General features: G+C 41.3%; 1 protein-coding gene and 1 long non-coding RNA gene across 5 annotated transcripts; one reads left to right on the top strand and one right to left on the bottom strand.

Annotated features, from left to right (window-relative positions):
- Positions 1–2,342: 2,342 nt before the first annotated feature.
- LOC310894127 lies at positions 2,343–5,772 on the bottom strand. The gene is made up of 3 exons (XR_014579589.1): positions 4,119–5,772; positions 3,436–3,550; positions 2,343–3,339 (listed from the first exon to the last, which is right to left on the bottom strand). It is a non-coding gene; the product is annotated as an uncharacterized lncRNA (long non-coding RNA).
- Positions 5,773–5,893: 121 nt separating this feature from the next.
- On the top strand, positions 5,894–14,428 carry RFXAP (regulatory factor X associated protein). Of its 4 annotated transcripts, none has more exons than XR_014579569.1 (4): positions 5,894–7,144; positions 9,583–9,690; positions 11,332–11,408; positions 12,725–12,787. XR_014579569.1 is itself a non-coding variant. In XM_083823835.1 (4 exons), exons 1-3 carry the CDS (start codon positions 6,393–6,395, stop codon positions 11,389–11,391), a joined length of 879 nt encoding a protein of 292 aa, XP_083679961.1. In that variant the 5' UTR covers positions 5,901–6,392; the 3' UTR covers positions 11,392–11,408; positions 12,725–14,428. The 4 variants fall into 4 exon arrangements, 3 of the variants coding, with proteins under 3 accessions (XP_083679961.1, XP_083679962.1, XP_083679960.1); XM_083823835.1 differs by having other exon boundaries at positions 5,901–7,103; positions 12,725–14,428; XM_083823836.1 differs by lacking the exon at positions 11,332–11,408 and having other exon boundaries at positions 5,915–7,144; positions 12,725–14,428.
- The last annotated feature ends 839 nt before the right edge of the window (positions 14,429–15,267 follow it).

Genomic DNA, 15,267 nt, shown 5'->3' with positions numbered 1-15,267 from the left:
AAGGCAGAAAAGGCTGTATGCACAGAGTACGAAGAGAGCATATTTGACTAGAAAATGTTATTCCTGTTCCTAAATATACAAATCTTGTAACATCAGTCTGAGAAAGGAGAGAAGAAATAGCTTCTTAGGCACAGATTCGTTATGTTTTAAGGATCAAGCCATGCTTCAGTCCCGCAGAGTGCTAATTCCTTCCTTCTCCCCTGCAAAATGAGTTCTTTTCTCTCTCTCATAGCCTGAATATGATCATTCTGAAGTCCCTATACATGAACGCCCTTTGTACATGTATTTGCCAAGCATTTCAAAGAGCACAGAGGTCTAAGTTCTTGAGCTGAATACAACAGCGTTAAAAGTCATGAGTTTGGCTGCTTTTTCCCTGATTTTCTGTAAAGGAGAAGAGTGAGCTAAAAAAGCATGTAAATGAGAAACCTATAGATCTTGTTCACTGACAGTTCTTAACATGTAACTTCATAAACCAGGGCATTTTGTCTTTCCTGTGTCAACTACATTCTACACCTCTGTCTGTCCCTTTCTCCAATAATGGGTGCTCTCATCTACAGTGCAGTGAAAATAAATAAATAAAAAGGACTGCGATTCTTTTGCTTTTTAAAGAATGGTGGCTAAACAGAACAAATAAAAACAAAAATCCCCAACTTCCTATTGAAAAACAAAGCAGCAAAACTTCTGTGACTGTGTAGAAGAATTTGCAAAGTTGCTATTTCACAGCTTCAACAAAGTGATAAAAAAGTGTGTAAAAATAACTCCAGTTCATGTAAAGAACTTCCTGTTAATGGGTTAGAGCCACCCATGAAGGGAACTCTCAAGTGTGAAATAAATCTTTCAGAATAACAAGACACTTTCAAAAACTTGTGTGTGAGAAGTGTGTGGCATTAAGCCAAAAATAGAAAATATAAATTTTGCTGCCAAGATAACTATGCCAGAAGAACTGTGTCTTCCAACTTTTGCATGGAATGACATGTAAAACCCTATGAAAACTATTCAGGAAATACTCCACTGGTTGATTAAAGTGAGAAAAGACTCCTCAGAACAAATCCTGTGTGAGTAACTCTAAGGTAGGAGTGACCTCAAGGTGTGACTCTTTTAGATCATGAAATAATGTCAATGCTAAAGCAAAAAAGAAGTTAGCAAGAAAAGATGCTGAAATTCAGAGACAGGTATGTGTTTCCTATGCTTGGCAGTCACAGATGTTAGCAATGGACAGTGCAGCTGATTAGACATATTTCCCTGCCAACAGAGGATTGCTTCCCTTATCTAGAGCTTTGCTTCCATCTAGTTTTAACTTCCTCAATAAGCAAGGCTCTCCCTGTTCGTATGGGAACAGAATGTTTCATAGGGTGAAATTGAGCTAATTACTTTTTTTTTCTAAATGCATCCCATTATTTATGCTTGCTGCTTCATTAAGCAGAATGACTATGCCTACTTTTACTACTGTAAGTAATTTTCTTCTCTGTTATTCACTCTTCCTTGGCTATAAGGAGAGAGATCTGGCATGTTATTTTAAAATAGGCTTGAATCAAATGATTTAGATCGAGAAGGAATCAATCTGTGAAACAATATTAACTAGAATTAGCAGATACTGACCTTTGCCAAGGTGATTCCTACTCCATACCACAAAGGAGTGTATCACAACTCACATGGAACTGAAGACTTTCCAGGATGCATTCAAAGATGCTGGTTCCACATGGTGGGAGAACATGCAGAATGACAGTGATTTGCTCATGCGCTAGAAGTAATAATCAACCATCCATTCACTGCAAATGGAAATTGCTTAGACTAATAAAATGACCTCCAGATAAAGTCTACTTCAGCAACTGAAAACATCATCAAAGAAACACTGTTCTGCAATTAAGAAATGTTCTAGTAATTAAAGCTATTGAGATCGTAGGGGCTAATAAATGTCCAATAAGCGATCCATGACATATTCTAAATCCTGTCTTGCACATCTTTATTCAGCAGTATTTTGTTTTTTATTATATGGTGGATGTGATTTTTATGCCGGGGGTCACCCAGCTGGAAAGCAGCTCTGCAGAAAAGGACCTAGATAGACACCAAGTTGAACACAAGTCAGCAATGTAGCCTTGCTACTAAGAAAGCTAATGGTATTCTTGGCTCCATTAAGCAAAGTGTCATCAGCAAGTCAAGAGGGGTGATCCTTCCCCTCTACTCAGCACTGGTGAGGCTACACCTGGAGAGCACTGCATACAGTTCTGCCCACCTGTCCGCCCTCTCTCCCTCCCCCTCCACCCTCCCACCCCCCCAATACAAAGAGACCTGGGGGGACTGGAGAGAGTCCAGCAGAGGGCCACCAAGATGGTCACAGGACTGGAGCACCTCTTCTGTGAGGAAAGGCTGGGAGAGCTGGGACTGCTCAGCCTGGAGAAGAGGAGGCTCAGGGGGATCCCATCTGTGTCCCGAAATCCCTGAAGGGAGGGTGCAGAGAGGACGGAGCCAGGCTCTGCTCAGCGGTGCCCAGTGCCAGGACAGGAGGCCATGGGCACAGCCGGGCACCCAGGAGGCTCCCTCTGAGCCCCAGGCAGCACTTCTGCGCTGGGCGGGTGACGGAGCCCTGGCACAGGCTGCCCAGAGAGGCTGTGGGGTCTCCTCCTTGGGGATCTCCAGAAGCCGCCTGGACGTGGTCCTGGGCAGCCTGCTCTGGGTGTCCCTGCTTGGGCAGGGGTGGCACCACGGGCCTCCAGGGGTGTCTTCCAATTTCAGCCATGCTGTGATTCTGTGATTTGTAAATTGGTTAATTGACATTGAATTAAAAATAAATAAATTAAAAGACAGGCTTACTTTCAGCAAACTGATTTATCTGCTGTCATGGGACAAAGGTAACCACACAAAATGAGATGGACTTGTAGAAACACATTTCTGATGGCCATTTTATATCATATATGCATACATTCCAAACAGAATATATATCCATAATTCAAGTCAAATTTATGTTTGTTTATATATTTATTTTTATTTTTGTCATTTGCAAAAATAAATTCATCTGTAGTTCATACAGGCTGATATGCTTCTGACTTCCTAATACTGTTGGGAAACAGAGACACTTGAACAGTGTGAAAAGGGATATTTACAATCTTCGATAAAATCGGAATCAAAGCTTTTTAAACTTATCTAAAAAACAAGTTTTAACAAACTGCTAACAGTAGCAACACTTCCTTTGTTATTGATGGAAAGAGCTCAGCATTCATTGTTGTCTGGAAGTTAGTATCAGCAAGCGTAATGATCACTCCACACTTTGTCTTCCTTTAAGGGAAAAGCTGTTTTGATGTTGCTGAGTTTCTGTACCTTTCCATGACTGTGCAATTTGACCTGAACCCAAGAGCAAGTAGGAGGAATAAATGGAGAAGTTGCTAAGCAGTAAGAGATACAATAAAGAAGAATAATCTCTCTTACCTATATACTCACATTTTGATTTCCTCATCAAATGAAGTGTTCCCAAAGAGATGTTTTCAAAAATGGTTAGTTCTCAGCTTCCTCCAGAACTCCTCATTCCCTTGTATCTTTCAAGTACCTTTCAAAGCTGTTTTAAAAATTCAAATGCTCTCCTTGACTTGACCTTTTCATTTTATAACCAAGCAATAAGGTTACAAGATGATTTGCATTTAGATTATGTTTTCTTTGTAAGGATATCTCAACACTGGATGCATGAATGTCATGGTTCCACTTCTCACAGAAGTTCTTAATATGGCCTGTGCTCTTAAAGATAAAGGCAAATGCATTTCTGTGTAAAATATAGATAGATACATAAGTCGCCATTGAGTGAGCTGAATTCATAACATCACTCATAGAAACATGCAGAAATAACTTCCAGAATTTGAAAATATTACTGCAGCTATACTCATTAGTACTATTGTATGTTTGTGTGTTTTGGTGTTTTTTTTTTTAATACATGTTTCTTCCTGAGACAATTAAGAACCGCATACTAAGAACTGGCACAGAAAGCTAGAACATTAAAATGAACTATTTCCCAAGCACAAACGTGACAACAGAAAATTACAGAATCTATTTAAACAACAAGCTGTCAGCCAAAGGACAAATGAACTTATTAGATTTCAATAATCACATATGGCATCTCCTTTTAATTATACCTGGGAAGGCAAAACATGATGCAGCCACTCCTGGCTGGCCAGCAATGATGTACAGAGTTAAACAACGCTCAAAACATGACCTTCCTTCCCCAAGAGCTGGAATGCCACAAGTGCAGCCCACAGAAGCTTACACTTTGCTTTATTTGCTTTCCATCATGATGTTTCTCTTTTCTGAGCAAACCAGGCAGAAAAAAAAAAAAAAAAGCATCAATGGCAGCTTTTTAAAGAAGGGCTTCATTTGTTAGCTGCCGCTAATTTAATTCCTGTTTCTGTTTCTATGCCCTCAGGCAAACAGATGACAAGGTTCTGTGGTGAAGAGAATTGGCTAATACCTTACACTGTGGTCCAGTAACAGCTTCATTAAATATCAAATCAGTTTGCTGATTAATTATCCCCTTAATATTTTTGTAAGGTATTATCAGCTTTCAGATTTGTTGTTGTTGTTGTTGTTGTTGTTCTTTTCTCCTCAGATGAGGAAAAAGAGAACTAAGGAACTGAAGTATGCTTTCAGACACCCAATGAGGTCCCCAAGTGTTATCAGGGTGTCTGAGGCAGAACCCAACTGAATCAAAACAAAAAAGAGGCAGTTTTCAGAAGAGCATTTTCATGGAAACCTTCATTCTGGAAATAATTTTCTCCTTTAGCCTCAAACTGCTTAAATCTGCTGGTCTTACTGGCCTGTGCCAACACCTAGCTGTCCCAGTGGGGTTTCAGAGAAGTGGTGAGGAAGGTACAAGTCTTCCTCCCGGAATTTGAAAGGTATCAGCTTCCAGTTTCTTATTTGCATTTTAATTACTTATAGTGTGGATGTGTAGAGGTAGTGTGGGTAGAGAGAAATGCTTTTATTTTGGATTCATTATTACTTTTGATTTTACTTTGGATTCATTATTACTTTTGATTTTATTTTAATTAATGTCAGGGGCACTGAGAATTTTAAGTAGGCGTTCCTTCAAGATGTGTTCCAATTGAAAGAAATCAACGAAAATTACTTCAGTGGAACTGTAATGAGAAAAATTCAAAACATTTACTGGCACCCCCTGCTCCAAGGAGCTCACTGTCTAAAGAGGTAAGAGGCAGGATAACAATACTACACGTAATTTTTACATGCTTCACTACCAGCACAGATGCAAGTCCTAAAGACAGGCTCTGGTGAGTTATCTGAGTGTCTGCAGCAGGGATGAAATAGAAACAGGGGCAGATGTGGGGGAGCGTCTCCACTGCCGAAAAAGAAATAGTGTGTAATTTTAGTTTAAACAGCAGTAAGGCTGGGAATTATTTTGCTAATTTTAAAGGTGAGTGGTGGGTCAAAGGTGACAAGGATAAAGTACTCAGTTCATTGTCTAGGACTATACCATGCCATTAGCTATTTTGATAAATGAGGGAGAACTGTACTAGACATGGTCAAGGGTGAAAGTGAACGGCTGCCAACTGTAAACAGCACAATCATTTACCTCAGTGACAGGAAAGGGGATCTGTGGTAATTACCAGAGAACAAACGGGGTCAGCACTGTTTCTTTAATACGGGATGAACCTACCTGTACAACAAGAGAGGTTGAACTCATGGGGAAAGGAGGTAAGAAAAATGAAGGGGGAGCAAACAGCAGATGATCACGGAGAAGGTTAGTGTAACCTCTCTGTGGCAGTTGGGAAAGTTCAGTGCCTGTGACACAGAAGGATGAAGCAGAAGGAAAATTGAAGGTAGGCACAACAGTTACAAGTCCTTTTTTGTTGGAATAAAATGTAAGAACTTTTCAGGGGGAAAAAAAAATGGATTGAGGAATTAAAAGATGGCTGAGATTACAGACACTGGATTTATTTACATGGCAGAATAAAGGTGTTTACTTAGGAAGAACGTGTTTGTAACTGGACAAATTGGGTGAACACAGCTGCTCAGATGAACCCTTTAATAGGTAAAACACATCGAAGGAGTCCTACTGAAGTGAGCCAAAGTGACAGTGAATACCTAAAGCAATGAACAGAAGGGCAAGCCGAAGAGAGCTGAAAAATACAAGTGAGATCGACCGGTAGCCATAAGGAGGCTGAGCGGGAGGGGAAGCAGAACAGCACCCTTGGGTCCCACTCTCACTGGTGGCAGGGATACATGGATGGCAGAGGGACGGTATACGTGTAAGGACAGGATGGGGCCAGACATCTACCACCACGCGTGCCACACGACAGGCCCGCTGCCGCTCAAGGAGCCTAGGAGGGAACTCTTCCCCCCCCCTCACAAACGAGAAGAAGCCCAAGAGGCCGCCTTCCCCACCCCGCGCCAAGATGGCGCCCACCGCCTGCCCACTGAGGCGCCTGCGCGGCCCCGCCACGCCTGCGCGGCGACCGCGGGGCGGCGGCGGCGGCTGCTGCGAGCGGCGGCCTCGCTCCCCGGTGACCGGCGCCCTGCGAGCCAGCCCCGCCGTCGCTCCCCCTTCCTCCTCCGCCTCCTCCTCCTCCTCGCCGCCGCAGCTGGCGCTGCTCGTGATGCAGCCGTGCGGCGGCGAGGAGGAGGCGGCGGCGGCGGCGGCGGCTGGAGGGGGGGTGCTGCCGCTGCAGGGCTCCGCCGCCCCGCCGCAGCAGCCCGCCGGTGCGGGCGGCCTCATGTTGTTCTACGAGCTGGGTCCCGGCGAAGCCGAGGCGGGGGAGGAGGCGGCGGGCGGCGAGAGCACGGCCAGCCCGGAGAAGCTGGACGACGAGGAGGCGGCTGCAGCGGCGGCGGCGGCCGCCTCCTCCTCCTCCTCCAGCGGCGAGGCGGCGGCGGCGGCGGCGGGCGGCGACTGCAAGAGCTGCACCTACCAGGGCTGCAGCGAGACCACCACGCAGGTGGCGAAGCAGCGCAAGCCCTGGATGTGCAAGCGGCACCGCAACAAGATGTACAAGGACAAGTACAAGCGCAAGAAGAGCGACCAGGCCCTGGGGGGCGGCGGCGGCGGAGGAGGAGGAGGAGGAGGAGGAGGCGGCGGGGCCGGGGCGGGGGGCGGCCCGCGGGCTGAGGTGAGGCTCGGGGGTGTGCGAGCTCCGGGGGGTGTCTGCTGGTCAGTATAGCCGGGGGGTCTGGGTGTTGTGGGGTCTTTAATGCACGGAGGTGGGGGGCGGGGGGGTGCTGCGAGCAGCCACAGAGCTCGCTCTGCTTCGGGCACAAGAGCAACCCCATTTCTTCTCCTCTTAGTGGGTAGCAGCAGCAGCATACAACGACAGAAGGTCCCAGAAGCGTTGCTTCGCAGTGCTGTGTGTGTTTATTTCATAGGAGGAAAGGCGAAGGTGTAGGGCTGAGACAGCTGTCAGCCTTCCTGCCCCGTCGGTTGAAGTGTGGGGGACCCCAGGAACAGCAGCCACTGGGGAATAAATACATGGTGTGCGGAAATGGGTCATGCATGTTCTTTGAGATGGCTATTTTATATTTATATTTTAAATAAGTTTTATTTTTTTATATTTTATATAAATGACGTTTACTTAACTATTTAGAACACTAATATTTCATACTTGCTCCTAAAAACTTGTGTGTATTGCTTAGATGGGGGAATAGAGATTGCCAGGGTTAGAGCTGATGTTAACATTCAACTTTTTAGATAGTTTTAGTTGTTGGTTTGTAATTCAATCGAGGCAGCGCTGTTTCTGATGATTGTTTGCACTGATGAGTTAGAGGACATTTATGATTTTGTGTTTAGAGCTAAAAAGAGACCAAAATGTTTTTACTTTTGAAGGTGCTGGCTAGTTTGTGCCTGAGGGGACAAGTGTGGAATAGTGGTTGTCAGAAGAAAAAAAAGCTGCTTACCTGGCACAGACAGACACTCCTGCTACAAGCGGCCTTTTTTTTGTCAGCACAGCTATCTGTGGAGTTGTGTGACTGTGAGCAGGGAGCTGATGTAACTGCAGGGCAACTAACAAAAATATTTTGATTCTGTTTTTATTCACATAAAATATAATAGTAACCACTAAGCGTGCCGTAGAAATAAGAAAAAGCTAGATAATATTCTCCCAGCTGCTTTCTTTTTCAGCCGAGTGGGCTTGCTGAGATAAGCGTGGGTTTTCTGGGGATTTTTGCAACTCTGGGTGATGTCTGTTTCCAATTTCTCTTGAACCCACCTAAACTGTTGGCACTGTTACATTTTGACAGTGTCCTCAGGTCTGCTACCTGTTGAATGATCTTCTTGTTTGTTTTGAACCTGACTGCTGCTGGCTCAGCTTGCCCCTTAGTTTCTGCACTAGAAGGTGCAGTGAGTGACCAATTCCCATGTAATTGTCCATGACAGTTACTTGGTAGGCTTGCCTTGAAGTTGTTTCCTTCCTGCAGTGAAAAGGCTTGTTTCTGCGCTTTTATTGTCCTTGTTGCTTGTTGCCATTCTGTGAACCTTCTCTGCTTGTAGTAGCTACTTCTATCTCAGATGAGAGGACAGGAACTGCACGCTGCATTCAAGATGTGGGTGAACTCTAGATTTACGTACCGGTGTGCTTTCCTCTGCTCACTCTTCATTTCATAATAATTCAGTGTAGTCAGTTCATGATGTGGCTACACAAATACTTGCCATAGCTCAGAAAAGGGGACATTACGGTACAGTTGCAGTATTTCATGTAGTGATGCGTTTTTTTGATCTATAACATGAAGTAGTGATGACTGCATGTTGGAAAAGAGAGTTGCTTTTCCCACTTCCGTAATGTTGAAACCAACACACAATAGTAGAAATTAAGGCCTGAACTTACAGAAGAAAGCAGGATGGTTAGTGATAAACTGGGTGTGCCTTTTTGCAGTGCTGATCGTGTGTTTTGGGGTCTTTGCAAATAGTCAGAGTGAGTGGCAAACTCATGGGCAAACAATTGAGTCAGAGTGTCAGTAAGATGTGAATTTTATAAACATAGGATTAGCATGATGACTGAAGTTTTCCGAAACACGAATGTTTTCTTTACAGAAGATCGTAGAGCTACATTGTTTAGAAGACAGCCTAATTCGTGAATGGTGACTGTACAGGGAACAGAACAAACACACAAACAAAAAGCACGCGGATCTTATTGTCTCTTGCCTGTGGCTTTGACAAGTTCATACTAGTATTCTGGTCTGTTTTGTTTTGCAGGGAAGAATATTGTCATTCCCACCTGATTGCAAATGCTAAATATAATTCACTTATGCAAACTAGAGACTGAGGTGTTTTGAGTGAGTTCACTCTTAAGAAATACAATCAAATAAATTCAAGACATTAGCTGGCCACAGTGACTTGGATAGGTTTGCAATTTAGAAGGCTAACTCAACTGCATTGCTGGAGTTGCATTCACTGTGAGTGATGGAGTAAGGAAAATAATGTGGGAAGGAAAACAGGCCAGTTCTTGAATAAATACATACCCATTCTAGTGCTGTTATTTTCCTCTGCAGATTAATAATGCAAACAGATTCTTTTAGGACTCTTCTGTGGTAAAAAGTGTGTATGATATCAGGTTTTATAGTCTCACTTTTCTATTATTTTTTTTCTTTAATGTACAGGATTGTGTTGAAGGTTCAGTTTCTGTTACAAAACAGAGAACAGGCTCCATTGGAGATCGCCCAGCGAGACCTACTCTTCTAGAACAAGTCTTGAATAAAAAGAGGCTGGTAAGTTTTGTTTTCTTGGAGGTCTTGAACTCAAAAAAATAAAGGCAGCTTAGCAGTGTTTAACTGTCGCCTGTACAAAAGGTGAATATCAGCTCAGTGATCATACACTGCACGTGCATGTTTTCGGATTTGAAGTATGCTGCAGTTCAGGTGTGTGTCTCTGCTTCTGCATGAAGTATACAAAAGGGATGGAGTTTATCGATGGTTGCCATGTTAACTGAAGCTGAGTATTTTGGTAGTACTAAATATGTATGGTCGTTTCATTAGGGTAAATAGTACTTAAAATGTAACTGAGATATTTTAAACATATTAGCCTGACTTTTCTGTAAAGCTTCAGACAGAACAGTGCATGGGCTTCAGGTCTTCTGTAAGCTTTAATTATTATAGTGTGTTTTAAAAGTTATAGGCTTATTATGATACCACACTTAAAATTGCATATGTATTTGCTGGTAAAACAAACTGTATGGAAACAGTACCATGTGTGGTATTTGTAGACTGCATGAATAGCATATGTTGTAAGTTTTTTATTGCTTCTGTTGCTCCTGTAAGTGTATTGCAATAATTGAGCCTAATGAACAGCAATAATGTAGTCCTTACCATTGCTTGGGGTGCTTCATTGCAATTCTTTCTACTTCGTTGTTGTTTTTTGGTGGTTTTTTTTTTTTTGCAATCTCCTTTCTTCAGAAACTAGTTGAACTGTTTGGCTGCTCCCTGTTACCTATGCAAAGCAATTTAACAATTGCTATTAAAGTGTGGTAGTACTTGTTCAGATGTTTCAGAGAATCACAGAATATCCAGAGTTGGAAAGAACCTACAAGGATAATCAAGTCGAACTCCTGGGTCCCCAAAGGACCACCCCAAAATCAGACCATGTTTCTGAGAGCCTTGTCCAAATGCTTCTTGAATTCCAGCAGGTTCAAATTTGAAGTCTTTAAGGAAGCATCATAGAAGTGTTAAGTATACAGCTGTACAGACTTATTTTCTTGGACGAATTCTCAATATTAGGACCTATCTGATGGTTATTTCTAAAACTCAGGGGGGTGTCTGTAGCTCTTCAGTTGAACTATGAACTTTTATTTTTCCAATTATATGTTGTTCTTCATGCCCTGCCTAATGAATTGTTGTTTCCTTTCCTGTCTGTTCATATTCATGTGGCTTTTAATTAAATTTAAAAGTTTTTTTTATTAATGAAACATTTTTTTTTTCTGGTATATCAACCAGAAGCTCATGGAATAAATAAATATTGAGAGCTTGTGCTCAAAGTTGTGTCAAGGCTCTTTGAGAATCAGGTTTCCTTACGTTATTCTGGGGAACTGAGATTGAGATTCTCTTTGATATGTTTCTTGCTTCTCTCTCTCAGCTCTGACTCAGATGGTCAGCTTCAGATGGTCAGCATTATTCCGTCTAGAATTTATTCTTTGCTTACGTGTATCTGCACAACACCAGGCCTAAAGGACATGCAGTGACCCGGAAAAAACACTCGTGACCTCTCACATTTGAGGCTGCTCATGTTGCCCTTATGTCGGGCACGTGAAAGTTACTGCGTGTCAGTGGTAGCTGCCTGCAGGTTTATCCCTTGGAAGAGCAAAGTCCCTTGTGCTTGTTCCTAAGTTTCTTGCATGTTGTGTTCATCTCTGTCAGGAGAGGAGAGGCTTTTGTGGCGGCCCCTGTGTGCCTGGATGTGCAGCTCGCCCTGGATGAAGAGGTAGAAAGCAGAGGTGAGGGGCTGAGAAGCAACAAGGTGTTGAAAGAGGAGCTGGCCTCTTGCTTCAGAGGCTGTAGTAGTCAGGGAGGACGAAATGTCATAAAACAGCAGTAAGTAAAGAAATCCTTACTGAGAAGTACCCTGTGCAGTGAAGTGACTTGAGGGAGCAAATGTAAGCTATGGAAAAGCAGGCTGCACGTCTGTTCAGTGAGACAACTTGTTGTTTGTAGTCTGACCTATTCAGTGCTGCTCTAGGTTGAAGTTGTATGCAAGATTGCTTTTTTTTTCAGTTATAATCTCTGCAGAATTGCCTCCTAACAGCATAAAGTTCTGACCCTTTCCTGGAAGCTGCTGGTACTTTTCAGTGTGAATCTGAATTGCAGAGTTGCAGTACCTCTTCGGTTGCCTTAGTGAAGTGACTGTGCACAATGAACAACCAGTCTAGGGAATTAATTCAGCTGAAAATCACACTTTTTCTGCATTGACTTTTGATCCATTTTCCACCTCATTTGCCGTTTGACCTTGCAAATGCTTGTGCTGCCACCTTGCAGGAATGAGAATGAACAGTTCAAATTGGATGGCAGACTGCGGCTGTTTGGGCCAGTTTAAATGATACTGCTGGCAAATGTCTGTCTGTATCCTTGGGCTTTTTTTTTTGTCATTTCACTTTCTATTTTAGCAAATTTCTACTCAATCGCATTCATTTAATCTGCCTTAAAAGGAGTTTATTCTTAAAATCTCATGTTCAGTGATAAGCGGTTCCATTGTCTGAGCAGTGGAAGTTTTCAGATGTATTTATTTAATCTGTTCCTAATTAGCTTTCCTATTCTAGGATAGGTGATGAGATGTAAGAGCATCCAAAACTGTTTGTCTTCTGACTGAAGGCAGGTGTTCTTTTTTTTTTTAATACATTCCTTGTGGCTGGACTACTTTTTTTGAGAAATGTTGGAAAATTATGGAATGCTCAGTGGAGTTTAGCTTTGCTACAGAATTACAATATTTAATTTATATTTATTATAGCTCAGAACTACTGTCCGTAGTAGGGAATTTGGAAATTGGCTCAAAAGTGAGGCATAGTTGAGAGGCTGATGTTGTTTTCAATGTCTGTAGATTACTACTGTTGCGTTTTTGTATGGTTTGGGCAATATCACTTGTTCCTTAGGTTCTGAATTTTCTTTTAGAATGTGCGTTAATGTTGGTTGTGGTTACCTGCTGATGTCCTGAGATGGTTTTGAGATGTTTTTTTGTGAGCATGCTTTGTAATTTATCACTGTGGTAGATAATTTAAAATATCTGAGTTATTTAAAGTCCCCTTTCTCTTTCTTGCAGTCCCTGCTGAGAAGTCCAGAGGTCGTACAGTTCCTACAGAAACAACAGCAGCTGTTAAGTCAACAGGCTTTGGAGCAACGGCAGCAGCAGTTTCAAGGAGCACCTGGGTAATCAGAACAGATCAGTGACCTGCAAATGAGTCTGGTGCTGAAGGAGGATTAGGACGTATATTTTATTTAAATATAGAGAATCTCAATGTTAAAAGGAAAAGAGAAGTTGCTGCTGTTACGTGTTGTATTTGTCTCTTGTTTGCACTTTTGAGGTTTTGAGCTGCTTGGGTGTCTGCAAACTTGTGAGCAAATCTGAGGAGTCTATTTTTTGATTCTTTTTAAAACTTCATCGTAATTTTTGATTTTTTTTAAGTGAAAATTTGTTTATATCAGTAATTCTGAGCTGTACACCCTTTTCCTACCAAAGTCTTCCACTAAATTAACATTTTTCTATGTAAAGGTTTACTGTTAAACAAGTCACTCTTTGATGACAATCATTGAAGGAAGTCAGTTACTTTCTATGGAAGTTGTGAAATAAAAGCCCCCTTTGAGCCAGTCCAGTGGCATGACCTAACAGTAATTCCTCAGGGATACAAGAAGCTTATGTCCAGTAGAATCTTGCACTAACGACAATGTGCCATCAAGAAGTCCACCAGTGGCTCAGAAAAGTCCAAACTGAGTGATCCTCCTGCCATATATTCGTTATTTGCAAGTTGAATAGGTTTGAAGGAATAGGTTTAAAGGAATTTGTGTTAAAAATCTCCAAAACGGAGAAACAGCAAAGTACGTTCCACCTCTAAATCTTCTTAAAAGTGTGCAGTGGAGAGTTGGACCTTGTTTTGTGTAGTTATTTCTAAGGACCAACCTGTTAAGCATGAAATCACGTATCACGGCTTATTTAAAAATGAGCGATATTCTTATCTGTGAGTGAATAAGATTAAAGCTTTTAACTCAAATGCTTAAGGCTTTTAAGAGCAAATGCATCCAAAAGGTAAAATGCAATTACGCATTTGTTTCCTTTTTGTATTCTTTCTCTTCCAAAAAAGTATAGTTAAAATTATTTGATCAAGACAACAGATATCTAATCAGCTCAAGTGCTGGACTTCTCAGGTTTTCAGCCAATTCAGATGAACTTAAAATTGATTTGGTTAAAAATCCAAATGCTGTATTATGTAAATGTTGAATCCCAAATTTTGTCTTTAAATCAGAGTTTTGTATTAAACCACATTTCCTAACAGAGGTTGTCTGAATGGTGGAGATGCTTATTAAAGTACTACTTTGATATTGCAGCAGTGTGATCTGCTGAATAATATCTGTTCAGGAGTGTTTGTTAGTGTTACACATTTTATAAGCTGTGCTTTGTGTATGTATAGAAATTGTTCAGTAGGGATTTCTTGTATTTAGTATTGTGCAAGCTGTTCTTTTAAAAAGAGATCTAAAAAATTTGTACCAACAGTTCTGGACCAATAAGTGTGTGAGTAAATCTATGTTTTTTTCTTTTTTTTAAAGAAAACTATTTTTTGTTCTGTTCCGTTTGTGTGTTGCTTTGTTGTTTATTTCTATATTAAAATGTCTAGCTCTAGGTAAGTGACATTAAAACCTCTGTTTTCCCAGACTCTTATGACATAGAAAAAGTTACTTTTGCTTTAAGCAAAATGGAATTACTTTTTTCAGTATGTCAGAATACATGCAAAAATATAATGGGCTGAACTTGGAGGAGGAAGTATTTTGTTTTTATTTCAGATGGTCAGCTCATGAAAGCAAACAGCTCTGATTAAACGTTTTTAAAAGAATGAAGTAATTCTAGGTACCCGGTCTGGCCTTTACTGGTTTCAGCAGTAGTTATTTTTCTTCTGTAGCTTTCCCATTTCTGTTCTTATTTTAACATAACATTTGTTATTATTAAATTCTCAAGAAGTTTGTTTCAGTTCTTCTTTTGTAAGGAAGATGTCGACATGTAGAACATGCTTCAGAGTAAAAATATGCTCTGAGAACATTTGCTCTTATCAAACGAACGAGTTTGATTATAATGAAATGCTTCCAGAAACTTCAGTTGATGGTGTCCCTTCAGCATATCTGTTCAACATTTTTTAGTTCTTCCTTATTACATATAATACATTTTATTATATATCTGTATATTTCATGTATATTTCATGTATACAGCTCTTACTGCATTTTTTCAGGGACAGTGTGCTGTCAACTTTATAAATACCATTTCTGTGTGTAGTCTTTTTAATATTTGGAGTCCTTACCTGCGATTTTTCTCGTCTAGTTGTACTCAAATTGTTTCTTCTACTCTTTACATCTTTTCTCTGATGCATTTCTTACAAACAACTACCTGGAAAAATGATAACTAACAGAATAGTAGAACACACCCTTTGCATTTTTATATAATGTGCTCCCTTTAGCAGACAGGAAGATGTGCTGTACTGATGTCAGGCTTTTGCTGAAGAGAGCATAATTGTTCTGCATCTAAATATTCATGGCCTGATTTGAAGTGACATCTGAGGTGTAAGGTTTTTAGGTTTGTAAAACATACGAGTCCCTGGAATG

The sequence above is a fragment of the Anser anser genome (genome assembly GCF_964211835.1).
Source record: "Anser anser genome assembly, chromosome: 1".
Taxonomy (NCBI): Eukaryota; Metazoa; Chordata; class Aves; order Anseriformes; family Anatidae; genus Anser; species Anser anser.
The sequence above is the reverse complement of the archived record's forward strand: the minus strand, read 5'-3'. Positions and strand labels throughout refer to the sequence as shown.

Bases quoted from the DNA above. Each gene is read 5' to 3' on its own strand.
- RFXAP (XM_083823834.1), top strand. From the start codon at position 6,393: ATGGCGCCCACCGCCTGCCCACTGAGGCGCCTGCGCGGCCCCGCCACG. The intron at 7,104-9,582 runs GTGAGGCTCGGG...TTTAATGTACAG, and splicing joins GGGGCGGCCCGCGGGCTGAG to GATTGTGTTGAAGGTTCAGT. The intron at 9,691-12,724 runs GTAAGTTTTGTT...TCTTTCTTGCAG, and splicing joins TCTTGAATAAAAAGAGGCTG to TCCCTGCTGAGAAGTCCAGA.